Consider the following 27,698-nt stretch of genomic DNA (forward strand, 5'->3'; position numbering starts at 1 on the left):
TTGTTAATGACATTATCCAGTGTTCATGATATTGTGCAACTAGATTAAAATCCCGTTACTGAAATTACCTCTATCTGCTCAATAACAAGTGTTCTTCATTTCCCTCTCTATGCCAATTTCAGGCACTTTCAGGCTATGTTTAGCACCCCACAGGCTTGTTCCAGCTCATGTTAGACCTTGTTCAGTCCTTTACAAATCAATATCAAACTTAAACAGACCATGTCCATACCATTCATGTCCACCCGCAATACTTGACAGGTCCAAAAAGCACTGGCAGTCCACCAGTCAGCCCGTGACAAGCCGTCAACAGTCCCAATTAGGCATGGCCAGTTCACCAGTTAGCTACACTCACTAAGAAAACACACGTTGAGAATGATGGGTTGATATTTTCTTTCTCAGTAAAAGTATAATCTATCTTGCTTAAGAAGAGAGAATGTTTTCGCAGGACCAACTAAAAAGGAAGAGGCTGAAGGGAAGTTAGTAACCCAAGGAAGCGATGATGTTCTTACGAAGGCATTGGGGACTCCAAAACATTGTGGCAAGGTTAGAGCAGGAGGGAAATATGTCACTCCAACTAATTACTTTAATCTCCCTAAACGGGGATCAAAAGCACATAGAGCAGAGATGGAGTCCAGGCCACGATCCGTAAGAAAGAGGAAGAAAGCCAGGCATTAAAGGAAAGAGTGAGAGAGTTGGAGACCTTACAAGGAGTGATTAGCTTGCAACACATAGAGAAAGTTGCCTCCAATGGTTCCAAGAATAATAGTAAAAAGTGAATGGAAAGTCCAAATGATGATATATTATCTTCTGGCACTAACAACAAGACAATTAATAAATGTCTTGAGAGAGCATTGGGTGTGAATTCGAGAAAGAAGTCGAGAAAGGTATTACTTTAAATAAATGGCTACAGAATGTAAATACTTTTTCAGTTTTGAATTAACTTGTTCAATATGTGTGTAGGCAATTAGTGGTGCTAAATCCAAAAGCGACGAGGCAGTCTCTAAACTAAAAGTAGGAAATGAGCAGGTATATGTTATTTAACGTGCAATCTTTAAATGTTACTTAAAAGATTGTTGATTTTAAATTCACTGTTATGTCTCTTAGGATGTGGGCTTGAAGAACAGTAGTGTTGCTAAGCTTAATAGCAAAGTGGCAGTCTTTCAACATAAGTCGGGCAACAAGCAGGTAATAGTTTTTTTTTTTACTAATGAGTTAGAGAGGCATAGGAAGGTAAATGTTTTTACAACGGTGATAAACTCAAAAGTGATATGCCAATATCTATTCCGTCATCAGGAAATAAGAAGGTAAATGTTTTTTAATTTTTGAAACTTTTAAACCTACCAATAATGTTATGGTCAATTGTTCTGTTGTTTCAAAAGTGTAAGCTGGCTTTGGGGTCCAAAAGCAATATTGTTGCGGATGCTATTCTAATTGAGGGGTTGGGACCGGATGACAATATCCATAATGTTAAAATGGGAGAAGGCTATGTACGTGTACAAATCATACGTGCAATTTTGGCAAATTCTCTTCTGCCAAGACCGATTCCGGATGATGATATTACCACTGTAGGAGGTGCAGTTGGCTACCACATGGCTTGGCCAAGTGGCTTTGTGGTATTTGACAATTTGGCTATCTCAAAACCTATGTTAGGAAACAAGCATGTATTTGTCATTTTGATATTAACTAAAAGTAATAGTTATAGTTTACAAATATCTATTGAAAGTGTCCTTATAATGTTTGTTAGGCTGTGGGATCAAAAGAATATGATAATGGTGCTAAAGCCGGATCAAAAGGCAATGATAATGGTGCTAATAAAGCCAAAAGTGTTATGCCAATTTCTAAACCTAAATTAGGAAATGAGAAGGTAAAATCTCTAATTTCTAAAATAATTATTCATGGTACTCACTAGAATTTTAAATTTACAATTATTTTAATGTTTGTGGTTGTTTTAAAGTGTAAACTTGCTTTGGGGTCCAAAAGCAATGTTGTTGTTGATGCTTGTATAATTGAGGGGTTTGGACCGGATGACAAGATCCATAATGATAGAATGGGAGAAGGCTATGTACGTGTACAAATCATACGTGCAATTTTGGCAAATTCTCTTCTGCCAAGACCGATTCCGGATGATGATATTACCACCGTAGGAGGTGCAATTGGCTACCATGTGGCCTGGCCAAGTGACTTTGTGGTATTTGACAATTTGGCTATCTTAAAACCTATGTTAGGAAACAAGCAAGTACTTGTCATTTTGATATTAAATAAAAGTGATAGTTATAGTTTACAAATATCTATTGAAATTGTCTTTATAATGTTTGTTAGGCTGTGGGATCAAAAGACAATGATAATGGTGCTAAAGCCGGATCAAAAGGCAATGATAATGGTGCTAATAAAGCCAAAAGTGTTATGCCAATCTCTAAACCTAAATCAGGAAATGAGAAAGTAAAATCTCTAATTTCTAAAATAATTAATCATGGTACTCACTAGAATTTTAAATTTACAATTATTTTAATGTTTGTGGTTGTTTTAAAGTGTAAACTTGCTTTGGGGTCCAAAAGCAATGTTGTTGCTGATGTTTGTATAATTGAAGGGTTTGGACCGGATGACAAGATCCATAATGATAGAATGGGTGAAGGCTATGTGCGTGTACAAATAATACGTGCAATTTCAGCGATTGCCCTTCTACCAAGACCAATTCCTGATGATGACATTACCAGGGTAGGTGGTGCAGTCGGTTACCACGTGGCTTGACCTCGTGACTTTGTCATACTTGATAATAAGGTAAAATGTATTCTATTATATTTTTCTACCAATATTTATATAAATTAGCACCTATTTGTATTTATTATTCATTGTTTATTTATTTTTATTTTATAGCAAAATGAGGTTCAATGTGATGAGCATGACGAAATTATATTTGAAGAATTTGCGGTTTTGGTGGGCAATATAATGAAGGGAAATCATATAAGTGAAATGGACACGAGGATTTTTTAGCGTGAACTACAATTTTATATTGCAAAAGATGAAATAATGGATATTTGTCATAAGCAAATGTTAAATGCCAATTGCATTGTAGTATATATCAGGTGAGTGGAATCTTGGATTTATTTTTTAAGAGATGAGTTGTTTAATTTATGCATACATGTCGTACTAATGGTAGTATGATATTCTTTTAGATATTTGTATGAGAAATACGAAAGTTCTCGACAGAGGTTTGGATTCTGTTATCCTGGTGATTTCAACTTATATGCAGACAAAAAAGAGATGAATTGTTTGGTCTCAAATAGATTAATGGCAAGACAAAGAGACCAAGTTATTTTTCTTCCGTACAATTCGGGGTATGCTTGTTGGTCATGTTCTTTAACATATATGCATTCTCATTTTATTTTTATTTTTTGTACTTTCTTAACTCCTATATATGGTTGTATAGGATTCATTGGGTTTTGGTAATTATTGACGTAAGTGCAAAAAAAGTATATTTTCTTGATTCAATTGGAGGTGTCCCTGATATAAAGCTAAGATGCATGGTGAACACGTGAGTTGATGAATCTTATTTTTATTTTGTATGTCATATATTCAAACAACTTGTAATTTAATTGTAAAGTTTGTTTTTTTAGTGGGATGAAAACATTAGCATTAAGTGAAGGAAAAAGAGTGGAACCAGAGTGGGACTATGTCAAGGTAAATATACAGTACTTGAATGTGAAAGATTTACTTAGTGTATTGAATGTGTTTTGACAATTTGTTTATGTTTTCGTGTAGTGCCCAATTCAACCAGGAGGATACGAGTGTGGATATTATGTCTTGCATTTCATGAGACATTTTATGATGGATCCTAGTCAATCAATTAAGACAAAGGTTAGCAAATCTTTCTTGTTAATATATTCTAAAATATCTATGTAATTCTTTCTTGTAAACGTATATCATATATACTAAATTCTTTGTTGACTTTATGTACTCGTGTAGCTAATGGAGTTGGCCAACACTATCACCTATACCACTGCTGAGCTTATTGAAATTCGTATGGAGTTTATTGACTTCATCGAACGATTTATCTCGCCAAGCCAAATGTATGTGTATGTATTGCGATAATAGTATTTTTTTTTTTTTTGTTTGCTGCTTTGAGATATGGGATGACTTTAAATGTAGTAGTGTATATCTTGAACCACAGCCCATTTGCATTGTAGGTATTTTTATTTATTTTTTCTTCCGTTGTGAGAACTAGGTCCCATCGCATTGTTATCTTCATGCCTATATAAAATAATATGTTTTTGGTCAGTGGCTTGAGCTTTTGGTAGCAAATATACTAATAATGTTTCTTTACTTTATTTGTTTCTTAGGTTTGACAATGTTCGATCGATCGATGGATAATGCTTAATTTGTTGATGATAGAGTTGATTAGAATGATTTTTAGTTTGGTTGATTGTGCTATCAAATAAATGTATTTAGCATTTTTCAGTGATGTTGGATAAATGATAAATTGATGTAAGGAATAAGTATTTTCGAATGATTTGAAAATATATGGGTTGAAGTTACTGTAGATGTTCTAATTTTATTTTTGAGAATTTTATAGCTGTTTTATTGGTGAAATAAGTTTACAGGTTAGGAATTGAATTACAGGTTATCATGGAGTATTTTTTTACTGGAAAAATATAATAATAATATATATAATATAAAAAAAAATGACGGTTTTAGAAGAACTGTCACAGTGTAAACTATTTGATGACGTATTTTTTTCCCATAAAATGACTGTTCTACAGTAGTCAATGGGCATTTCATGACGGTTCTGACGTGAACTGTTAGAAAATATTGTTAATTTATTGACGGTTACATATGAGGTGTCATAATAAAATATACCTACTATGAAGTTTTAAAGACTAATATATGTCATAATGGGAGGACCTTTTAAGACATCCTTCTATGAACCGTCATAAATTTAATGACGGTTTTGGTTGACTTTTTATGACACCCTTAGTAATGACGGCTAGTTTTTCAATCAGAAAGTGTCATGATATGTATTTCATGACAGCTAAAAATTGTCATAAAAAGGCCTTTTTTTAGTAGTGCTGGATGCAACTGCATTCAACCAAAGAATAATTAACATGACTGTTTCGGCAGTAAACTGCTTTAACACAACGAGAGTAATGGTAAAGAACGCATTAAGAAACAGAGGAATTTGATGTTGGGGAGATGAAACCGAACCAAATAATGGTCTGCCCTCACTCCAAGATCTATTCTCTAGGGATCAAGTTTCCACGTAGTTCCTTATGAAAAATAGTTTGGTATTTATAGAGGTAGAGTAGAGAGTCCTTGTAGCTCAAGTAATCTTGTAGTTTGAGTAATTGTGATAGACTATAACTCTCAACTAATAATTATCTCTTTGATAAGAAATGAATCTGGACATAAATCAATGTACATTAGTGGCAAGCTATGTGGTTAAGGTTCAGCCTTAGACACATGAGTTAATGGGCCTGTACATTGATCCATGATATTGCAAATTGGGCTTTAGCCCTGTTGATTAAATGAATAAAATAGAGACCCTAGTAATGGACGTTTGCCACGTAGGTGGGGGTCGAAACACCGCCCCCTCTTTGTCATGCGAACAAAGTTCACATGGCAAAGAAGAGAAGAAAAATCAAGGAAAACTTGGAATAAGAAAAGAGTAAGCGGAATGTATAACAAAGTGTCGTGTGAACGTAAACGATAGGAAAATGGACAATCGGAAAAAATCGTTAACTATCAAAAACGAAAGAATATCAAACTAACGCATATAGGACGCAATGTAGTTAAAAAATGGCTGAAAAATGCACTGAAAAAATAAAAGATGCACAGAAAAAATTTCAAAAGAAATTGAGTGCCGAAAATGTACCGAACGCATTATGTAATAATACGAAAATTGATTTCGACGACGCATGCCAGCGGAATAGCGATTTTAGGATTAGACCGTTGAAATTAAATGTAGGGGCAGTTTCATAATAATAGAAATAAAATGAAGTTAAAAACTGGATGCCAACTTCGGATTAGATAAGAATATGGATTAGATAAAAATGTGGAGTAGATAAAAATTCGGATTAGATAAGAGTTTGGATTAGATAAGTGTTTTTCTGTTTGATCCATCGAAAATATACGTTGGGCCTATTTAATTGTTTGTGGGCGAAACCACAAACTGGTGTATATAAAGACATCCATGTGAAAACATCGGATTATGATTTCCTACTTAACTCAAAAGGAAAGCTAAAACCGAAAAACAGAAGTTTGACCATCATGTCAAAACAAAAAGCGAAAAGGAGTTGGTCTCTCTTATGAGTCCGGTTCTTTTATGAGTCTAAAAAGTTTTTTTGTCTCATAACTCATAAGGATTCGTTTCTAGTTTCTAAGAACGACGTGGAAACTTGATCCCTAGAGAATAGATCTTGGGTACGTAGGCAGCCATTATCTTGGTTCAGTTTTATCTCCCCCAACATCAAATTTCTCTGTTTCTTAGTGCGTTCTTTACCATTGCTCTCGTTGTGTTGAAGCAGTTTACTACCGAAACAACAATCAATTACCCAAAAAAATCTTGTCACAATCCAACTTATACGTGGTCCCTACACCATTCCGTTACATCACAGACTTTGCTGCATTGAGAGAAAACGAAACTCTTTTGGTGGTTTTACTATTTTCTTGTTGACAATAGATTTCTCTTCCTTGATTGCGGGAGACAAAAATATCTTTTTAAGAGCATTCCCAATGCAGGTGAAAATGGGGAGTTTGTGAAAATAGTCACCTCCATTTTGTGAAAAATAAATGCCCAATGCACACGTGAATAACTGGTGACTATTTTGCCAAGTTAAAACCAAGGTAAAACCTTCGACATATCTTCGGATGGGATGTTGGATTCCGTCTCGTATGTTTTTTTTTTTCCGGACGGAATGTTTCATTTCGTCTCTCGTGTATTTTCGATTTTTTTCAGTTTTTTTTTAACTTCAGACAAAATACCAGACGGGATGTTACATTTCGTCTCAATCAAAAAGCCTCCAGACGAAATCCAACATCCCGTCCGAGATTTTTTTTCTCACCTTTGCATTGCACAACTTCACTTTGCTTTTCACCGAAATGGTGAAAAAATGGAGAATAACTGCTTAAGTGGAGGTGATAGGGGGGTGGGGGGAAATAAATCCCTTGCATTGAGAATGCTCTAAGGGCTGTCAATTTTTGAAACTTAAAAGTAGCAAAGCCCAAAGGCCCAAACCCATTGGGAGCCCAAATAGCTAACTACTGGGCCTAAGTTTTATATATAAAAGAGGAAATTGAGCGATCGAAAAGAAAGAAAGAAAGAAAGAAACGAGGATGGCGAGTTTGGCGAGTGCGAGAAGGAAGAGAATATTGGAAAAAGGTGCAGATCGTCTGGCTCTTATTACGGGAAGACTCGATTCCCTCCCATCACCATCACCATCACCATCACCAAAATCCTCGATTTATCAATCCAATGGTACTTTCTTATTTGTCCCTTTTTATTGAATATTTAATCTTGTTTCTCTAATACGTGGGGTTTGATTTGATATATATTAAATAATGCCATTTCAATAAGATTGGCAAGATACATGTGATTATGTGAGATATCTATAACTCAAATTGAAAGTTGTAAAATCATGCCAGACAAATTTAAGTAAAACAAGTCAAATACGTGTGATGTAATATGAAAACTAATCTGCAAGTGCTAACTATGGTTCATTTATACACGTTAAATGATCTGAAGTGAGGATTTTAAACATTTGAAAACATTTAGGGACAAAGAATAGAAGGTAACATTTTGCTTTTATTGCTTTACGGCCATGCTACTCAATAAGAATTGTCACACGGAGTATGGACCTTAATCTGCCAATGGTACTCAGTTGAAAATAACGGAGCTTTGGACCTGAACTGAGGATTTTCAAAGATTTAAAAACATTTAGTGAGAGAGGATAAGAAGTAATTTTGTCTTGGCTGGAATTCTTTGAATTCATAAATCTTAACTTTCCTGCCTTACAGTCGTACTACTTGAGAAAAATTGCCAAGGCAACATGGGTTTTGAATTTCAACTAACTTGGGTTTTGGTTTTATAAGCTTATATTGTATACTTAAAAGTAAGTGTAAAATGTATCTGTTGTGATGTTCTAGTGATTCGATATTTAGTAATTAGTTTCTGCTTTGGTGTATTCCAGCTGCTTCTCAAGAAGACGATGATGTGGCCAGCACTGATTTTGCGAGACTGGAGACCAGCAATGGATCTATTAGAAGTGCTTCCATTGACACTGCTGGCAGGGTGATTCCCCAGCTGCGTAAATGTGAGACATGCGTAGATACAACAAGAACACCTACCCTGGACATAAGCAGAAAAGAACAACCACTTCTGGTGCCATCAACAGCTAGTGGTCCATCCAATTCTGTAGTTGATGAACCAGGCCCACGTGGAGATTCACACTCTCACCGCACACAAATTTTCACAGTCAACAACTTCTGCTCCTCTATTTCTGCCACTTCGAATATTCGTCTTCTTAGTTCGATGGCAATAGCTCTTCTAGTTGTTCTGTCTCATCTTAGAATTCCTTTGCCAAGGAGCAACATCATAATTGCCAGGCCAGTATATTTGGTGTTGTTAACTGATGTAACTATTTTGCTTGCATGGCTATTATATCAGAATCAAGCAGCTACTGGGAAGGCGGGGAAATAAAGAAAACAGATCAATCTGTAGATGAAGATAGTTGGGCAGAAGGATTCGGTAAGGCCTTGCAGACAGTATTGGTGCTGTACAGGGCTATTACTACAGTTGTCATGGATTGTACTGTCTGTATGGTTTTTGTTATCTGTGGCCTTTCTCTTTAATTATGTTAGCTTGAACCCAACCTTTAATTTATAGTGTTATGAACGATCTTTGTTATTTCGCTCAATTTATCTATCTCAAATACATGTTCAGATAGTATATTAAACTCCTTTTTTAGGTTTATTATAGAGCTCCTTGCAGTGAAACAATAAAGGTTTGCTCCAAAACTGTGTGCTGTTGTAATCGTTTCAAGCTTTGTAAGGAATGAGATAATGTTTTTGACATGTTAGAGGATAAGTGCCAAAATCGTTTTTGTTTTATTGAGCCTGTTTTAAATGAGATCAGTAATGTTGGCGGGTTCGAGTCTCATACCTCTGTTATCATCACCTAAAGGTTTTACCGACTTTGTTAGTTTTCCCATATCTCTGTTATCATCACCTAAAGGTTTTACCGACTTTGTTAGTTTTAACACCTCTGCTCCAAAATTGTTTTTGTGTTTATATCATAGTGCCACCGTGTTACCAAAAGTTCTCTGGCCAGTACTATAAGGTGTTGCACAAATAAATCGATCAAACCAAGATTTTACCCATTTGACTACTGAAACTGGGGGTGTACGGTCTACAAAAGTATGTAAACTGTTTCTGTGTTTTTGTTTGGGCATGAACGCGCTCGTACGCTATACAAAAGTTCCCGGGATTATTTTCACCGCATTGATCATTCTACTAAAAAAATCATCTGGTTTGGAAACTTCCAAGTTCCAACCCCGCAAAATGTATCTTACAGTTTTCGGTAACATTCAAGTGATAATATCCTCGATTTCTTCTGATTCAGGAATCAAGAGTTGTAGAAAGTAAAGGGTAAACTTAAACACAAAAGCGAAGTTATATGATAACTTAAAATTGTAGACGGTTCCATAGTTAAATATTTCTTAAATAGAACCACTAATTGGATAATCACGAGTATGAAGGGTGTCAAATTCACGGAAAGAAAGGCGTTCAAGAGAACGATATTAATTGTTCATAAATGGTTGGAGTAATGCAGTAACTCTATCTTCTTCTCTCCTTGACTCTCATTTTTTGTAGAACCTTGATTAATCCTGGGGCTGATTTAAAGAAATAGGCTTCCGGGAAAATGAATAATAACATTGTATATAAAGCATACAGAGGTGAAATTATAGGCAAAATGTAAACAATTCATCAGCGTCTGTGTAAATTGAGAATACCAGGGGTTACAATCACATTTTTCAATGGTTTGGAATACATAAGAAGTCCGTCTTATTATTCTCCACTCCTTTTCTTCTTTCCCCGTCTCTCTCATTTTCAGGTATCTTCATACACGTGCGCCAAGTTATTCCAACTACTCAGCCCTAACAAACACAACCCACAGCATCTAACTTTAGTACACTCTACAGGAGTACAGTAATTATGGAGATAATAATGCTTGTATCTCTAACCACGTAGCAGAAAGCTTTTAGTTGTGCACTATGCAATGTAATGCTTCCGGAGCACCTGTATATTTCCAGTTCTAAACATACCAATTCTGCTACAGGATGATGCATCTTGATGACATTTAAAACAACACACTCTACGCATCAATTCCAGATGAACCTGTTAAATGTCGAAAAGTACTTCAAACTCTTTAATAAACTATAAAAAGTGAATGTTCTAACTAGTTCTGAAGAAAACGGTTCTTTTGTTGAAAGAACTTGACAAATCTGCTGAAATAAAATGGTTCTTTTATCTAACGGGAACAACATACACAACTTCAATTGATAATTTCAAAATTTTATGTTACAGGAGCATCCAAGAAACACACTATCACTGATACAGATTATACATAGTGGCTTGGTATTAAATTGGATTTATGAAAAATGGATGTTCAAGTGCTTGGCGAGCAGTCAATCTTTCTGATGGGTCAAACTTCAACAATCCACAGAGTAAGTCAGTTAGAGAAGATCTGTTGTGTTCTACATGCCGGGTTACTAGTTCCTGCAATCATTGGAATGGGAATTACTTAGAGAAAAATCAGAAGACAGCTTTGACATACAGAGGTACAATGCCAAAAATAAGATGTACACAAACCATACAGAAAAAATACCATGTTATCCAGAAACGTCAAACACCCTCTGGTTTTATTATTAGCCAAACCTCGCACAAAATAACCCCCAGAAAATAAAGACCCACCTTTATACTACGATCGACTTGATACACAGCTCTGATACTCTCTCTTGAAACTGCTCCTTCTGGCCAGTTTAACCGTTCCCTCCTAAAATATTTGTCTGCGTCACGACTGAAGATAAACCAAGAGGTAAAAAGATCAACTACAACAAAAAGATGGTACCCAAAAACAGTATCTGACCAGCTTCGAGTTTGCAACCACAAAAAAAGTTCAAAAGCCCAGCAAGCACAATTGGAGTTAAACAATTTAAGAATATAATAATAACTATTGGTACGGTCTCAATGCAGTCCTTCGCAGGGTAAATGGGGAGTTACCTGGCTCGACGTATCATATGCTTTGGCAAAGGTCCCAACAGTCTCTCCATCATTGCCAAATGTTCCAAGTTCTCATGTGTCTGAAATAATGCTTTTCCCTAAAACAAAGCAACCACACATTGAAATTCTGAAAGAAGTCGCAACTCAAAATGAAACTTGATAGAAATTCTGACAAAGCTAGGGGAATGCTCACCGAACAGAGCTCTGTAAGTATGCAACCAACACTCCATAGATCACAAGGATAACTCCATCCTAATCCTGTAATAGATCCAAATAAAATGGGACTTAGACCAGGTCTTCATTAGGGGCAGATCCAGGATCTACGTTGAGGACTTAAGGGTATCCAACTCAACATGCAATAATGAATCCCAACTATAGCAAATATATTTGTATGCCCTTTTAATTATACGTTATAAGCAGTAACACAAATTTGTCAGATTTGCTTAGTTGCGATTGTAGAATCCAAAAGTAATCAAACTTTTGACAATATACGATTATACGCTAGCCACACAGACAGCAACTTGAGCAACCTATATAATTCATGCTTTAAGATGGAAATATACAAAAAGTAGACGAACTGATGCAAAAACCACAATACCACCAATGAGCAGTACACAGCATTGGAGTTGGGTTGAATATTATAGTTCTTGTCACCAAGGAAAATAAGTACCTTTCAGGATTCCAGCTCGAAAAACAAGTTAAACACCCTCTTAATCATTTATCAGGATGTCACATTATTTTTTAACGTATCCTACTAAAAAATTTTGACCAAACTTAATATCTATGCAGCACAAGAAAGAGCATTCAGCAAATACAACAACTCAAATACTACAAAGCTAATCTTATAAAGAAACTTGTTCTTCATGGACTGTCACCAATAACTTTTAAAGCTTATGTTAAATTCATGTTGTTTCTAAGTAGAACCAAGGTCGTGTTGCATTGTAAGGCTCAAACTTGGTCCAATCAGAAAACATTATGAAAATCTAAGTTACATTGACACAATAACGTGTCCGTATCCGACACGGATATGAAGTGTCCAACATGTAGAAATACCAAAAATAGAGGTACATCCGTACATCACAATATCACATACAATACGCATTTGGATACATGGACACATATCTGACACGATAATTTTTAAAATATGGCGTGTCCATGTAACATAGATAAAACCCTTTCTTTCATATGGGTAAGAAAAAAGAATTAGATTTTACAATAAAATGAAAAATTATAGTAATTTACCTAAAATGACTTCTGGTGCTCGATAGTGCCTTGTGGAAACAATAGAATTATGACCCTGCTTCTCAAAGACAGAACTACCAAAATCAATCAGCTTTATGGCACTTGACTTTGGCAAACACGTCATTTTTAGATAGTCCTGTGAATTACTCAACAGCATATCAAACATCAATATGAGAGGTCTTCGCATAGAATATTCAAATCCCATGTTCAAAGGTACACAGTAACTACTAGGCAAAATACCTTGCGTCCTGGAAGCTTTACATTCTCAGAAGATACAAGAAGAATATTTTCTGGCTTCAGGTCGGTGTGAATTAGATGCAAATCATGCATATCTACAATATATGGTAACCATAACCCATTGGTTAGACCCAAAGGGAAAAAAGAAAAGAAAAGAAAATTAGAAAAAAGCACAAGGAGCCAAGTCCCGGAAAATCAACAGCATCATGTAGAAGATTTAAGGAGCCAATTCAACTAAACAAATGGTTTAGGGCATTGAGAAGAGAATGTTTGTATATTCCACACACATGCTACAGACTGCAAAAGCTGACGCCCAAACTCCCGGACAAGATCCAAAGGAAATGGGCAGTAACCATTTCTCCGTAGAAATTCATATAAACTTGGTCCAAGCTTCTCAAACACCTGGTAACACCATGGAAGTTGATGCATAGAGATGTTTAATACTTTTGAGCGTTCACATTACAAGTGAACCAGTTGTAACAAATTAGCAATATACAATAAACGTGAACAACTAAAATTTCAAGAAACATGTACAAATGTAAACAACATACACACAGTGAGAGAAAAAGACTAGATAAGACTGCATCTTGAAGCTCACAAGACAGACAGAGACAAGGTTAATAATTATACTAATTTAAAGCCCTAAGTAGTCCTTATCCTCCCCCCAACCCCAACTCTCTCTCTGTGTCAACACCTGGTGCCAACAGGGGGTGGGAAATGATTCCAAGTTCTTTGCCGCCAACATCCCAATGCTTAGCCAACAGGCCACTGTCAATATAATCTGATTACTTTATGAACCACGCTTTAACCAGACCCTTTCATTAAACAAGTTTTCCGGTAAATAAAACCAATATTCCAAAGATATGTTACCCTGTTATTAAGTTAAACAATCAAAAGTGACGAGAGTCTTTCAAAAAATGAAGAGTAAAACAAAATCTACAAGGAAGTGGGTTACCAGAAAAGCTGAACCTACTGGAAGAGAAACATTTAAAAGCAAATGGAGAAATTCCTCCATGTAAAGGATTAACAAGTAACTGGCAATTGTCATCAGAGAAGTTTGGCAGAGAACTTACAATGCATATATGATTTCGATAGTCAAACCAATTCCGAATCTGGACGCAGCTGCAGAATATGCAAAATAGAGATAGTACGGTTCCTATTGATACATGATTGAGATAATAGATTATGTGACCGGTAAATTATTACTTACTGTAAAGCACCCCCTTGATTTTTAGCAAGGTGATGAAGAATATCAATTTCAAGCATCGCTGCAACACGGTATTTGCGTATGCTACGAACAACCTTAATCGCCAGCAGCTCATGAGTTTGACGATCCCAACATTCCAAAACACGGCCAAACGTGCCTACAGTACTAGCAACTTGCTGATATGGATAAAACATATGACAAACAAATGATCTGAGAGACAGCAGAGCACTAGGCAGCTAACCTTCACCCATTTTGCTCAGTATTTTATCTGCGACCAAACAACGTTACATTCATCATTCATCATTCTATTGCAAGCAATTTAAACAATAATAATAATAATAATAAAAAACAAGAAAGAAAGAGTTATTACATCTAGGAGTGAGATTTTCTCCGTAGTTAAAAACGTAATGCCCTTTGGAATCATCTTCCCTTAAAGGTGGAGAAACTGGGGCCAACCTAATAATAGCCTACATACAAACAATCAAACAATCAACCCACCAACTCTTTATACTAATTTTCCCTTTTTATATTTAAACAATAATTATATACCCTTGAATTACTAGTACTTGGTTCCACATCCCACGTGCCCCCCACGCGTGGTCGTTTTCTGTTTCTTCGATATTCCGTCTCTCGTAATTCCATTTTCTTGTTTCTTTTTTGTCCGTCTGCAACAAAAAAAAATTGGCGGTACGGTTCTCGTATGGTGCTGGTGGTTCTTATTTATAATAATTATATTCAATGGGCCGGGCTGAAAACCATGGATCAGGCCCACTCATAATTCTTTCTTCAGAGTAACGAAAAGAGTTCAAAATACAAAACTTGGACAATTCTTGTTTTAGACAAATCTGTATTATTAGACTTTTGCCTACACTGGCTTTCCAATGCGGATTTGTTTAGTTGTTCAAGGATATTTTTGAGATAAAAAATGGCAATGGAAAAGACAGCCACTCACTACTGTTTCTACTATATATAAGTAGTAGAGACAAGAATGGGTGTATTCACTACTTATACTTTTCTTGGTGGTACTCCTATAGTGTAACCAGCTTTCACAATATTCCTCCACTCGATCTATTTCGCCATGAGTATGTACACAATGACTTATTTCCCGGTACACCATTAAGCCTCCACTGTGCATCTGGGGACGATGATCTTGGTTTTCACTCACTTATATACAAACAAGAATTCCAATGGAAGTTGAACGTTAATTTTTGTAGTAGCCATATTCAGGGATGTATCACATAAGTACTGGGCCAAGAGATAAGGCCCAGACCATAGTGTGTATAGGGCCCAAAATATGGGCCCAGGACCAAACTATTGCCCCATGAGTAACCCTAAGAGAGGGATATAAAAAGAGAGAGGAGAGGGAGGAGGGGGGGAAATGGAGGCAATAAAAGAGGGAGAGAGTGGAAGTGAACTACTGGCGTTGATCCCGAAATGGGTACGTAGGCAACCTAATTGGTGCAGCCGATTTCAAATATAGCTCTCATACTAGTGGGATGATGGTTCGCGGTATTGTGGTGTAACAAATGGCGCCGTCTGTGGGGAACGGGTTTGCTATCAACTTAGTGGTAAAGAGAGAATGATATGTTGGTGCGAAGGATGGGGCGAAGATGCTAGGCGCTTCGCTAATACCCAGCGCTCCGCAAGAATACAAGAAAAAAGGTGTCACCTTTGGTTAGTTGACAAGAGGAAAATGTATATTTTGGCTACCCGTTAGGGCGATCTTTGAGAGTGGATAGTGCTCGGAGAGGAAAAAGAAAAATCATTTGTGCATCCGAGACTTCGAAGCTCGTTCCCCAACTCATGAACTATTGCATCGCCGCTGCACACCCAAACCCTTCAATTTGTTACTTGATCGATAACGTGTTCTTGATAGTAGGCAAGATGGAAGTATCGGCCAGATCTCACGCCATTCAACAACGTTGTATCAAAGTCAAGTTTACGACAAGATGGCACACCATCAATGTTATCTTCATGGGCCGAAATCTTACAACTCCACCTAATCTTCAAGTGGTAACAACAGAGAATCACGGGGAAGCCAAGCTTTGAACGATTTACACTTTTTTCAAGCTTGTCCACATGTCTTAATGGATGAGTTAACCCAATCTGTACACCTACTGATTGGTACCCAAAAACATGAAATGAGATTTTTCTGTTTGGGGAGTGAATTGAAATATTTAGAAAGACGGGATTCTGTTTAACTTTTGGTGGAAATGGTTACTTACCCTACGCGGTTATGTTGCGGAGGAGTTAAGTGGGGATAGTGAAAATGTGTTGGAGTGTGATTACTTCGATGACTCTAATGGGGAGATGCCCACAAAGAGGCGGTGTGAAAGTGTTAATGAGGATTCTCGTTTTGTATAGAAGAAATGGATAAGCTCAACCGATGTTGGTGATTAAATAATAAGAAGTGAACTAAAAGCTTATCTCGATTCAAACCGATGACGCTGGGTGTGTGGCGACCATAGGAGATTCCGAAATTTTTCAATATTGATGTCTTACGATTTTGTCTTTAGAGAACAATCCATTGAACATGACCGGGATGGTTGCTACCTACGGCGTTCATGCAATTCAAACGATTCTTCGAATTTGACGTTGTCGGGTTGTGGTCCGGTTGGAGCAATACCGCATTTCTTGGGGACCATGTCTTCTCGTCCGGTTTTGCAATTGGTCGATAACAAAGCTCTCCGGCGAATTCCAAAAAGTTTTAAGCGGTCTCGATTGCAGATTTTATGGTTAAATGATCGATTGGGAACGGTTTATTCGGTCCAATAGACGTAATTACCTCGATGACCTCTGTGTCACTATTATGGCTACATGGAAACCAGGTTCAGGTACCATTCCGGTAGGTATTGAGACCTTGCCTTTTCTAACGGTGCTCAATCTTAACAAGAATGAGACTTGTGGGGTCAAATTCCCGAAAGCTTAAATAAGATGACACTTCTAAAGAAGTTTGGATTTGAGCAATAACAACCTCATGGGTGCGATTACCAAATTTATTTGGTAATTTCCTTTTTGCAGCAATCGACTATGTCAATCTACTCCGGGGTTCCATACATGTGCCCCGCAAGTTACTACACATATAAATTTTCTTGGTGCTGTGAACTACCCCGGAGATATGTTTCTTCCTAGAAAGGTAATGATTTGTGTGTAGGTTCCCGGTTGGGGATAGCCCGCAATTCAGCTTAAAAAGTTTTGATTACAGATCTACCGTGATAATAAGCTTAATGGTACTAGTAATGGGATTGTTTGTTTAGATAGAAGGAATATTGTTTTATTATTGAATCCGACTACTCGAGAGTTTAAGGTGGTGCGATTTGGAGAGGAGTTTGACTTTGATTGTCATCAGAATAGTGGATTTGGGTATGATGGTGCTAATGATGATTACGTGTTGGTGAAGTTTATCAATGGTAATGGATGTGAATCTAGTATTAATGTTTACTCGGTGAACAACACTTCTTGCTCCGCGATTTCGGATGTTCCTTATAGGATTACTGATGATGGGGCGTTGGGAATTTGTTTGAATGGGGCTTTTTATTGGTTAGCATATGGATGGCACAAGTATCGGAAAAGCGGTGTAACAATAAAAAGCGGTCCGTGAATATGTAACAAATATCGCATATAGAAGTCCCCCAATCGGCGACAACCCGGTCGAGCCCACGGAGTGAGATGAGCCCTCCGCTGGATTAGAGATGCTAGAGATACATGGGGAAATGAGAGAGCCCCAACCGGCGGCAACCCGGTCGAGCCCGCGGAGTGGGATGAGCCCTTCGCGGATCAGAAATGCTAGAGATCCATGGGGCAATGAGAGAGCCCCAACCGGGCGTAACCCGGTCGAGCCCGCTGAGTGGGATGAGCCTCTCGGGATCGAGAGAGCGTTAGAGATATATGGGATGAGATGAGAGAGCCCAACCAGCGACAAACCCGGTCGAGCTGCAAGGGGTGGGATGAGCCTTCCATGGATCGAGATGTTAGAGATACATGGGGCAATGAGAGAGCCCCAACCGCGACAACCGGTCGAGCCCGCCAGTGGAAATGGGATGAGCCCTCCGGGATCGAGAGATGCTAGAGATACATGAGGCAATGAGAGAGCCCCAACCAGGCGACAACCGGCCGAGCCCGCTGGGGGGATGAGCCCTCCGCGGATCAGAGATGTTAGAGATACATGGGGCAATGAGAGAGCCCCAACCGGCGACAACCCGGTCTAGCCCGCGGAGTGGGATGAGCCCTCCGCGGATCAGAGATGCTAGAGATACATGGGGCAATGAGAGAGCCCCAACCGGCAACAACCCGGTCGAGCCCGCGGAGTGGGATGAGCCCTCCGCGGATCAGAGATGCTAGAGATACATAGGGCAATGAGAGAGCCCCAACTGGCGACAACCCGGTCGAGCCTGCGGAGTGGGATGAGCCCTCTGCGGATCAGAGATGCTAGAGATACATGGGGCAATGAGAGATCCCCAACCGGCGACAACCCGGTAAAGCCCGCGGAGTGGGATGAGCCCTCCGCAGATCAGAGATGCTAGAGATACATGGGGCAATAAGAGAGCCCCAACAGGCGAGAGCCCGAGCAAGCCCGCGGAGTGGGATGAGCCCTTCACGGGATAGAAAGGCAAGAGACAGGCAGGTCAAAGAGAGTAGCCCCCAGAGCCTGGTTGAGCCGCAGGTCGAAGATACAAGAGATATGCCGACATGAGATCCGAATCAAACATGGGGGCAAGCTGAGTTGCCCCTCATCAGACTTCATTCCATAACAGAGACAGTAGGGGTGATGAACCTTCCGCGAGCCAGAGTTCCAAACTGCAATTGGAAGGGGACGAGGTCCTTTGCAGACAGGATATTGAGGTCCATGAGTAAGGGCAAAGGAGATGAGCCCTTTGGCGGATATAATGTTGAGTTCTGCGAAAGGGTGAGACACTCCGTGCACATAGTAGTAAGTTATGTGGAGGGGAGCTTATGGCCGAAACAAGACACTCTGCGGGTACGGTAGTGAATTTTGTAGATGAGAGTGGATAGCTGGGTTGAGACACTTCGCTGGCATGAGGATGAGTTTGAAGAGTGAGAGCGAAGGGGATGAGAGCCTTCGTGGATACGCTAATGAGTTATATGAATGAGAACCGATAGAGTGAGACACTTCACAGGCCTACGGTCCAGTAGCAGAGTACATGGATGTGAAATGTCCTGAGGAGAAGAAGACTACGTACAGTCACAGGACAATGTGGATATCTAGAGTTCAAAGAAAGAGACAAGGAAGTTTGAGGACTTCGGTCCGGTCCGGCGCCATCGCCGCCGAACCCGAGAAGGGGGCAATTGTAGTAGCCATATTCAGGGATGTATCACATAAGTACTGGGCCAAGAGATAAGGCCCAGACCATAGTGTGTATAGGGCCCAAAATATGGGCCCAGGACCAAACTATTGCCCCATGAGTAACCCTAAGAGAGGGATATAAAAAGGAGAGGAGAGAGAGGGAGGAGGGGGGGAGAATGGAGGCAGAAAGAGGGAGAGAGTGGAAGTGAACTACGGCGGCTTGATCCCGAAATGGGTACGTAGGCAACCTAATTGGTGCAGCCGATTTCAAATATAGCTCTCATACTAGTGGGATGATGGTTCGCGGTATTGTGGTGTAACAATTTTCTTTTGCTGGATGAGGTGGAGGGATGGGAAAGGTCGTACACAACATAAATCTTTTGACACATTCGATGTTGCAAGTGATTTTGGCGACTGTAGACACGGGTAATACTACACTGACACAGAAACTTGACACAGTCAACCAACACACTGAGGTAGACGCTGACTTGTCAAGTCCATCTAAGCAAAAGTCAACCCTAAACCAAACCCTTTTTTATTTGTTTTATTTTTTGATTTATTAAACCCTTCGTCTCTCATCTCTTCTTTTTCAAACTCAAAAAAAAAAAAAAAAACGCACCAAATAACACCTTAACTTATTGATCGTAATATACCTGTTTTAATTATTTGTAATTGTTTACTTCTTTCTTTTAGGAATGGAGCAAGAAATTTCTGAATTTGACAATATAAGTGTAGAAATGCATGAGGATGAGGGTATCAATGATAAAGAATTGGAAGATACAATTAATGTTGATGTGGGTATGGAGAATGAATTTGCTCAAGAAGAAAAAGTGGGAGATCCAGAAATAGGAATGGCGTTTGATAATTGGATTGTTTGAATACTACACTAAATACGGTAGTGAGAATGGGTTTCCAATAAAGAAAAGGTCTTCGTCGAAGGAGATGATGGGGTGGTTCGATGGGTGCTTTTACATGTTCTCGATCAGGCAAGACAGAGAGCACTTCAAGAAATGCTTTCAAATTGCATCCGCAAAAACCCAATGTAATCTGGCTTAGAGCTGCTTTAGAAAAGTGGCGGGTGACATCCGTAGTACTTGATCATAATCATGGTTTGAGTCCGGGAAAGTCACGATATTTCATAAGAAATCGTGAAATTGAACCGAAGCGTGTCAAAAAGGAAACTTGAGATAAAATGATCAAGCTCAGATTCGCCAAACAAAAGTTATTCTTCTTTGGCGGTAGAAGCGGGTGGACTTGATAAACCGCCGTATTTGGATAAAGATTGTCGTAATTATGTTGAGAAATCCGGGATGGTTAAGGCTTGGCAATGGGGATGCCTTTGCGTTTCGTAATTACTTCAAAAAATGCAAGCAGATAATTCTAACTTCTATTTCCTCATGGATTTAGATGACAGTGGTAGAATAAGAAATTTATTTTGGGCAGACGCAAGGAGCAGAGCAGCATATGAGGAGTTCGGTGATGTGATCACGTTCGACACAACTTACTTAACTAATAAGTATGACATGCCGTTTGCTCCTTTTGTGGGTGTGAATCATCACGGTCAGTCAATCTTGTTGGGTTGTGCTTTACTATCGCGTGAAGACACCAAAACTTTTTCTTGGGTTTTTCAGACTTGACTTGGTTGTATGGGTGGTCATGCTCCTAATGCAATAATTACAGACCAGGACAAAGCCATGCAAAATGCTATAGAAATTGTGTTTCCGAATGCACGCCATAGGTGGTGTATATGGCACATCATGAAAAAGTTACCTAAAAAATTACGGGTTCATAAGAAGTACGAGTCAATTAAGTTTGCGATGCAACAAGCTGTTTATAATTCCTTAACAACCACCGAATTAGAAGGGAGATGGAACAAGTTTATTGAGAAGTATGATCTTAAGGAAAATAGATGGTTAGATGGTTTGTATAAGGAGAGTCATCGTTGGGTTCCTGCATTTGTAAAAGATATTTTTGGGGCGGGAATGTCAAGTACTCAAAGAAGTGAGAGCATGAATGCATTTTTTGACGGGTATGTCAATTCAAAGACTACATTGAAACAATTTGTCGAGCAATATGAGAATGCATTACGGAGCAAGGCTGAGAAAGAAAACCAAGAAGATTTTAATTCCTTCAACTCCCGGGTCCCATGTATTACTCACTATAAAATTGAGAAACAATTTCAGGATGCTTATACAACTGCAAAATTCAAGGAGTTTCAGAAGGAGTTAACGGGGAAGCTCTACTGTGATGTGTCTTCGGTTAAAAAGGAATGTGGCATTGAGGTGTATGAAATTTCTGAAGATGTTATGGTTGGAGAGGTAAATTTGCAACTTACTTTTACAGTTTGCTTCAACCCAGATGACAGTGACATCAAGTGCAATTGTCGCTTGTTTGAGTTTAGAGGAATCTTATGTAAACACATTATTGTCGTATTAATTCAAAAAAAGATTCAAAATATACCTGAAAAGTACATTCTTCATCGATGGAGGAAAGATGTAAAGAGGTGTCATACAAAGGTTAAAATTAGTTACTTTGATTGGATGCAAAACCCTGAGAATGAACGTTTTGATAGGATGTATAGTGCCTTCTATGAAATAGCAGACTTGGCAACTGATAATGAAGATAAGACAAATATTGTTATGAAGTGGATTAAGGGCTTGAATAATGAACTAAAGAAAGGTGAAGGAGCATGTGTGAGTAGTCAGCCTACTACATGTGGAAGTGAGCAACCTACTGCATGTGAAACTAGTGGTAATGTTCATACTACAACTAAGGATAATGGCCTTATTCGTAGTCCTCAATCGGTTAAATTGGTGCGGTCAGCCCACCTTTCAAGCGGAAGACAAGCAAGTTGGAACAAGCTGTTAAAAAGTTGCAAGAAAAGAAGAAGAAAGAGGGGAAGCGAAACAAGTCGTTAAAATGAACCAAGGAAAGAAGAAAGGGATGAGCACAATTGAAAATACAATGAATGATTTAGATTTGGAGAAGGTTTGCAAACAACCGTATTGAAATGTTTTTTTTTTTAATATTTGATTTTACTTTTTTTTTTAGTTATTTGCTCATTTGTATGAATTTTACTTTAAATGTAGGACCCAATTGGTGGATCGGTTATGGAGTCAGTGAGACACAAGAAAGCATTGCATTAAAGGTTTATATTTATTATAGTTTATTGCTGTTTATTATTATTATTTTTTGAAGTTGTTTCAATGAATTGGATTTATATTCTTGGTGCATTAGGATACAATTGGTGGAGCATAACTTATGGAGTTTGGTGGAAGCATTTAGTAGGCATAAATGAAGAATGAGAGTTAGTCGAGCAAACTGTTTCTTTTACTCTTAGTTGTTTGTATATTACGGAATGGCAGCATAAAAATACCATTTTTTATGTCCCTACTTATGGTTTCTTTCTCTTGCAGGTTTTGACTCAAATTTTTCGCGTTATTGGGTGATCATTTGATTCATATGTTTGAGAGCTATTTTGGCGGGTTGAAGGCGCATATGTGACATGGTGCTTTTGTTGGGTTTGTGATAGGACTTTTAGGGAGTTTTGTATCACAAAGTCAAGTGTCTTTGATCACATTCTTTTTTGTAGCATGTCAGAATATTGTATTGGCTAGAGTGGGTCTTAATCTTTTCTTGTATGTTGGTTAAACATTGGAAACAAAGTGTAACAAGTACTCCATGTGAGGATATTGATATAAATGAATGTTTCATTGATTTTTTTAGTTGTATCATTGATTTGTTTTAGCATGATTTTTATGTCTGAGATCTTTTCTCTGCCTTCTAAGATCCTTTCAGGTCTGACTTTCTTTAGTGAAGCCTTTCCCAATTTAGTAGGATCCTTAAGAAGTGTTTTGGAATCTGTCTTATCTTTAGAAACACTTCCAGTTTTTTGGACTCTGGTGCGTATTTAAAAACCATTACCACTGTGTAATATTATGCTGCTGGATGGTCTCTTGTGCGTATTTAAAAACCATTACCATTGTGTAATATTATGCTGCTGGATGGTAGAAACCTTAAACTGATTTCCCACCACAGGTAGTGAGTGTGAACAGGATGAACAGGAGAACCACATAAATAGAAGACTTACTGACTATTGTACATTACAGGTGATACGGTTATCACGCGAATTGAGTAAGTGGAATTGGCTTTTGAAGTCGAGTTTGCCCATGGAGACCTACTCAAACTGAGAGAAAGTTTCTCTGCTGGAAAACTTTTTGACTGCAACGCAGTGACTTGACCATGCAACAAGTTGCAAGCTGCAGGTTCAGTTCAAGGAGAGGAAGGGGTGGCATCCCCTGCAACTTTACAGGGGCAAGTAGAATCGAACAAAATAGGCGGATGAATGGAAAGGTCCAGAGTTTGCGACAATGCTTGTCAAGACAGGAATAGTCATTGACACTTGGGAGTTATTCAGATTGGGCTGATTGGCACCTTGGATATAGTTGAATAACCTATGGAATCCAAGTTTAGTGGCTTTCTCAAAAGAAATGTCACGAATAGGAGAAGACATCCATGCAGAATCTCTGTAAAGTCTAATCGCAAAATCAGATTCAGTGTGAACAGCTGTGAATTGGGGTGACTCAATTCCATTACTTAAGATGAATACACTTAATCAAGTATCAATTCAGAATTAGGACATAAAGCTCAACTTTCCATTTTGCTATGCAGAAGCCCAACATCAGTATCCAACAAGGATTAGTAGTCATATGAAACTGGAAACTCTCCTCCTTTAATTACGCTTAAAACTAAAATTAGAAACTCTCACGAATACAGGTGTCGCAGCGTCGGACCCAACAAGAATTAGAAATCCTCTTTTTCCCCTATATATAATAACCCTTTCTTTGTTATGTCATACACAAGCAGCAAACTCACAAGCCAAGAAAAAAAAAAGTCACAAACAAACTCACAACCCTAGCTTTCTATTCCAGTTGTTTTTCCTTTGTTTTCAACAATAAAATATAGTAGTATAGTAGAAGATATTATCATGTGTACAATAATGTAAAGAGATATGAAGACATTCCACATTTGAGTTGGAATACAACATACCTCTCCTTCAAACTAATATAAAGACCCTGAGGATGCCTAAAGATGCTCCCATATTTCTGGCAAGCCTCGCCAACAGTTTTCCTGCTTTCAAGTAATATACAAGAATGTCTATTGGATTTTGGTGGATTCGAACCACCGTCTCTTGAGATGTCGTAGAGATGCACTCAGACTCTCAAGTGCTTTACCGTTTAAGTTAAAAATCCACTTAGGTATACAAAAAGAACATCTACACATACCCAAGGATCAATTACCGAAAAAATATTTGCATTCAAGCAAAGATAAACGTCGCGAAGATAAAAACTTGAAAAAAACACACACAAACAAACCATGAATAGGCCATAGTCTTGTCTTGATTCAGTAGACAAACTAGAAAAAGTTTCCCAATGACCCAAATCTATGTATCTCCAAGCTGGGGTTTCTATTCGAGCAGAATCATTAGAAAGAACCTTCAATCATAAAAAGTCCAATAGTAGAAAACCAGTTGACTAAACAACAATCTGACAGGAAACAAAATTGTCAAACATAAAGTTAAACTTCAACCATCTCAAGCAAAAAGAGCATATTTCTGCTGGTGCAGAGCACCTGAGCTCACAATCAAGTTCACATTTATTTGACAATTGTTTGCAATGTCCAAACTTTTTCAGACATTTTTTCAAATAGTTCATGTGCCCTTACTGCTTTTAGTTTCTGTCTTTTTGAAGTATGTATGCAAAACTTTTTTCTCCAATGAACTAAAAATTACACAGACGCAAGGATTATTCTTGACTAGAATTAGTTATCTTTCTGAGACAGATTTGAGGTCTCATCCATCAAACGGTGGGGCAAACCTCTGTGCCACATTTTATGACTAGACTGTTTATAGAACAATTTGGCTAGTGGAAGTGAAAGCCAATAGAGAAAAACACACACGAACCAAACTAGAAAAAATTACCTGTGCAAGTTTGCTACTTGTGTATCCCACCAAACTAGAAAATTTCCTTTTGCCAGAATTAACATTCATGTCTTCAGTATCGACAAAGCCAACAGTATGCATCCGGGAAAAAAAAATAAGAAAAAAAAACAATTGATTGGATCGCCACGGTCTAATAGGATTCTTCAGATAAAGTTATGAAGTAAATAGCTTTATAACACAATTTTATCAATAATGAAGAATGGTATATAAGGAACTTACAATAGAGTTCACATTAACAATGCGGCTTGGGGAGCCTCTAATAAGAGACGGTAAAAGTAATATTTAGAGTAATGTTGGTGACAGATGGTTCTTCATACCCATCCTTTGAAAAACGTTGTGGTTCGATCACGCGAAGAAAGGTAAGGGATGGGAGAGAAAGAGCGAGAAGACAAGGGCTTTGGGTTTTTTATCGCAGAAACGAAAAGAAAAATGGTATGTTTGACTTTTGATTACGTGGACATAACACGTCACTAGCCACCTCAGTGTGTTAGTTGACTGTGTCGATATTCTGTGTTAGTGTAGTATTACTCCTGTAGACACTGTCATTGGTCCGTTCGCTGGGACGGGATTTACCATATTTTCCCAAACGAGCGTGATACCAATTACCAATTTGTATTCAGTTGGTCCTAATCCTAGACAAGAGCCTATGCTAGAGATAAAGAAAGATCTAGCTTCTTAATTTGTGCTTATAGGATTGGCTTGTTATCAATAATATAGAGTCTGTGTTTCATTTAGGTATGATCTATCCTTTGTCAAAATTAAAAAAAAAATATATAGTTATGACAGTCATTTTGTGTTTGTATCTCGATTAAGCTTATTGCAAGAAGAATGGACCATATCCAGATTACATATGAGGAGGCGCAGCTCCTAAACTGAAATCGCTTGAGTATAATGTTAGAGAAGTTGGCTGTGTTAGAGTGTGTGGACCGAAAAAAGAAATAGTCCCACATTGAACAAGAAAGGAGTTCATCATGGGTTGATAAAGTGGGAAGTTCACTAACTAGTACCGAGGTCTTTTAAAATAAAAACCCCACACCCATGGCCAAGATGTGGCCCAAGCCCAATGGGTGGTTAAGTGGGGGACAATATCGGTACTAGTTATCCCATAGGCGCGGAGGCCCAGGCCTGGCGGGTGTGCCCAAGTCCTAACAACTGGTATCAGAGCCGATGGTTCGGCAGAGACAAAGGCACTGATCATGCAGAATCAGAGACAAAAAATCATTCCCTTGGATGTTGTAGAGATTCGAGAGGGTGTAACTCGAGTTGGATCTAACAACATGGAATGATGTTCGAGGTGGAGTAGGCTCTGGGTTGAGAAAAAGCCCCCTCCCTCAGAGGCCCAGACACACCAGAGCTATGACATTGGATCGTGCTTGACGATGAAGGAATGGACTCCCTTGGAGTTCGGTCCAAGGTGGAGATACTCCCTTGGAGTTCTTGACGATGAACGAATGGACTCCCTTGGAGTTCGGTCCAAGGTAGAGATACTCTCTTGGAGTTCGGTCCAAGGTGGAGATTGTTAGAGTGTGTGGACCGAAAAAAGAAATAGTCCCACATTGAACAAGCAAGGAGTTCATCATGGGTTGATAAATCATCATGGGTTGATAAAGTGGGAAAAGTGGGAAGTTCACTAACTAGTACCGAGGTTTTAAGATAAAAACCCCACACCCATGGCCAAGATGTGGCCCAAGCCCAATGGGTGGTTAAGTGGGGGACAATATCGGTACTAGTTATCCCATAGGCGCGGAGGCCCAGGCCTGGCGGGTGTGCCCAGGTCCTAACAGGCTGCTATACTAGCCCCTTCCTAAGTGATATGTAGTTCTGTACTATGCAAGTACTATTTGTTTTTTCCCATACCCTATATATTCTAGTTAATCATCATCCCCTGTTTTATCTAATAAGTTACTTGCATGGAAACGTTTACAACTAAACAAGCACAGACTTAGGGTCCAATTTGACCTTTTTTTTGTGTGTATTGGGGGGTGACCCTAATTTCCCATCTAGTGGGGGGAATCCTAATTGCTGTGGGGTAATACTCGTTAACCCTTAAAGAATCGACTGCTGCCCAACAATCCTACTGAAATCTGCTTGGTTGGTTCATTAATGATCATTGAATTAGTAAGGAAAGGATTTCAGCGATTCGACTCAAGTCATGGACAGCGGACTCTGCTTGAGGAGGTTCTACGAGGGAATAGAATTACTGTATTCAGCAAGATGGCTTGGAAGTAGGAAAAAATTGAGACACCTAACTCCCCGACGTTCACTGTGAAATCACAAATTCTTAAAAGTAGGTTTGGTGGGGATGAGTCCAGGAACATCTCCATTACTATAGCCGATCAAGGTCTGGGATCAATTCATGAGGAATATCCCCTGGGCAACTGAGCAAGATTTTTCAGAGGGCAGCACAGGCAGGTATGCTTAATCAAGTCACTAAT

At 38.5% G+C, this 27,698-nt stretch overlaps 4 protein-coding genes and 2 pseudogenes across 4 annotated transcripts; 4 read left to right on the plus strand and 2 right to left on the minus strand.

Moving 5' to 3' along the window:
* The first annotated feature begins 682 nt into the window (after positions 1-682).
* On the plus strand, positions 683-1,744 carry LOC147511063 (uncharacterized). The gene is made up of 5 exons (XM_086598344.1): positions 683-884; positions 961-1,026; positions 1,105-1,185; positions 1,380-1,661; positions 1,724-1,744. The coding sequence occupies exons 1-5, from the start codon at positions 777-779 to the stop codon at positions 1,742-1,744; spliced, it is 558 nt and encodes a 185-aa protein (XP_086454470.1). The 5' UTR covers positions 683-776.
* Positions 1,745-2,934: 1,190 nt separating this feature from the next.
* Positions 2,935-4,500, plus strand: LOC147511064 (ubiquitin-like-specific protease ESD4). Its single transcript, XM_086599360.1, has 7 exons — positions 2,935-3,083; positions 3,174-3,335; positions 3,428-3,532; positions 3,615-3,678; positions 3,760-3,855; positions 3,964-4,067; positions 4,338-4,500. Exons 1-7 carry the CDS (start codon positions 3,028-3,030, stop codon positions 4,366-4,368), a joined length of 618 nt encoding a protein of 205 aa, XP_086455486.1. The 5' UTR covers positions 2,935-3,027; the 3' UTR covers positions 4,369-4,500.
* A 2,790-nt stretch (positions 4,501-7,290) lies between these two features.
* On the plus strand, positions 7,291-8,938 carry LOC147511065 (uncharacterized). The gene is given in 3 exon segments (XM_086602896.1): positions 7,291-7,468; positions 8,181-8,686; positions 8,689-8,938. Coding segments are annotated over 3 exon segments (801 nt in total). The 5' UTR covers positions 7,291-7,326; the 3' UTR covers positions 8,842-8,938.
* Positions 8,939-10,497: 1,559 nt separating this feature from the next.
* AME3 (Protein kinase superfamily protein) lies at positions 10,498-14,661 on the minus strand. Its single transcript, XM_086602897.1, has 12 exons — positions 14,507-14,661; positions 14,328-14,424; positions 14,199-14,225; positions 13,961-14,114; positions 13,824-13,872; positions 13,038-13,152; positions 12,754-12,845; positions 12,514-12,649; positions 11,465-11,529; positions 11,272-11,369; positions 10,963-11,068; positions 10,498-10,767 (listed from the first exon to the last, which is right to left on the minus strand). Exons 1-12 carry the CDS (start codon positions 14,597-14,599, stop codon positions 10,630-10,632), a joined length of 1,170 nt encoding a protein of 389 aa, XP_086459023.1. The 5' UTR covers positions 14,600-14,661; the 3' UTR covers positions 10,498-10,629.
* Positions 14,662-16,746: 2,085 nt separating this feature from the next.
* Positions 16,747-22,180, plus strand: LOC147511067 (protein FAR1-RELATED SEQUENCE 5-like; annotated as a pseudogene).
* Positions 22,181-23,348: 1,168 nt separating this feature from the next.
* On the minus strand, positions 23,349-25,344 carry LOC147511068 (uncharacterized; annotated as a pseudogene).
* Positions 25,345-27,698: the final 2,354 nt, after the last annotated feature.

This window comes from Coptis chinensis, chromosome 3, assembly GCF_015680905.1.
Source record: "Coptis chinensis isolate HL-2020 chromosome 3, ASM1568090v1, whole genome shotgun sequence".
NCBI lineage: Eukaryota > Viridiplantae > Streptophyta > Magnoliopsida > Ranunculales > Ranunculaceae > Coptis > Coptis chinensis.

Coding starts and splice junctions, on each gene's coding strand:
- LOC147511063 (XM_086598344.1), top strand. CDS start 777: ATGGAAAGTCCAAATGATGATATATTATCTTCTGGCACTAACAACAAG. Junction 885..960: donor CGAGAAAGAAGTCGAGAAAG/GTATTACTTTAA, acceptor ATATGTGTGTAG/GCAATTAGTGGTGCTAAATC. Junction 1,027..1,104: donor TAAAAGTAGGAAATGAGCAG/GTATATGTTATT, acceptor TATGTCTCTTAG/GATGTGGGCTTGAAGAACAG.
- LOC147511064 (XM_086599360.1), top strand. CDS start 3,028: ATGGATATTTGTCATAAGCAAATGTTAAATGCCAATTGCATTGTAGTA. Junction 3,679..3,759: donor CAGAGTGGGACTATGTCAAG/GTAAATATACAG, acceptor GTTTTCGTGTAG/TGCCCAATTCAACCAGGAGG. Junction 4,068..4,337: donor TTTATCTCGCCAAGCCAAAT/GTATGTGTATGT, acceptor TTTGTTTCTTAG/GTTTGACAATGTTCGATCGA.
- AME3 (XM_086602897.1), bottom strand. CDS start 14,599: ATGGAATTACGAGAGACGGAATATCGAAGAAACAGAAAACGACCACGC. Junction 14,115..14,198: donor ACTGAGCAAAATGGGTGAAG/GTTAGCTGCCTA, acceptor CTAGTACTGTAG/GCACGTTTGGCCGTGTTTTG. Junction 11,370..11,464: donor TACTTACAGAGCTCTGTTCG/GTGAGCATTCCC, acceptor GCTTTGTTTTAG/GGAAAAGCATTATTTCAGAC.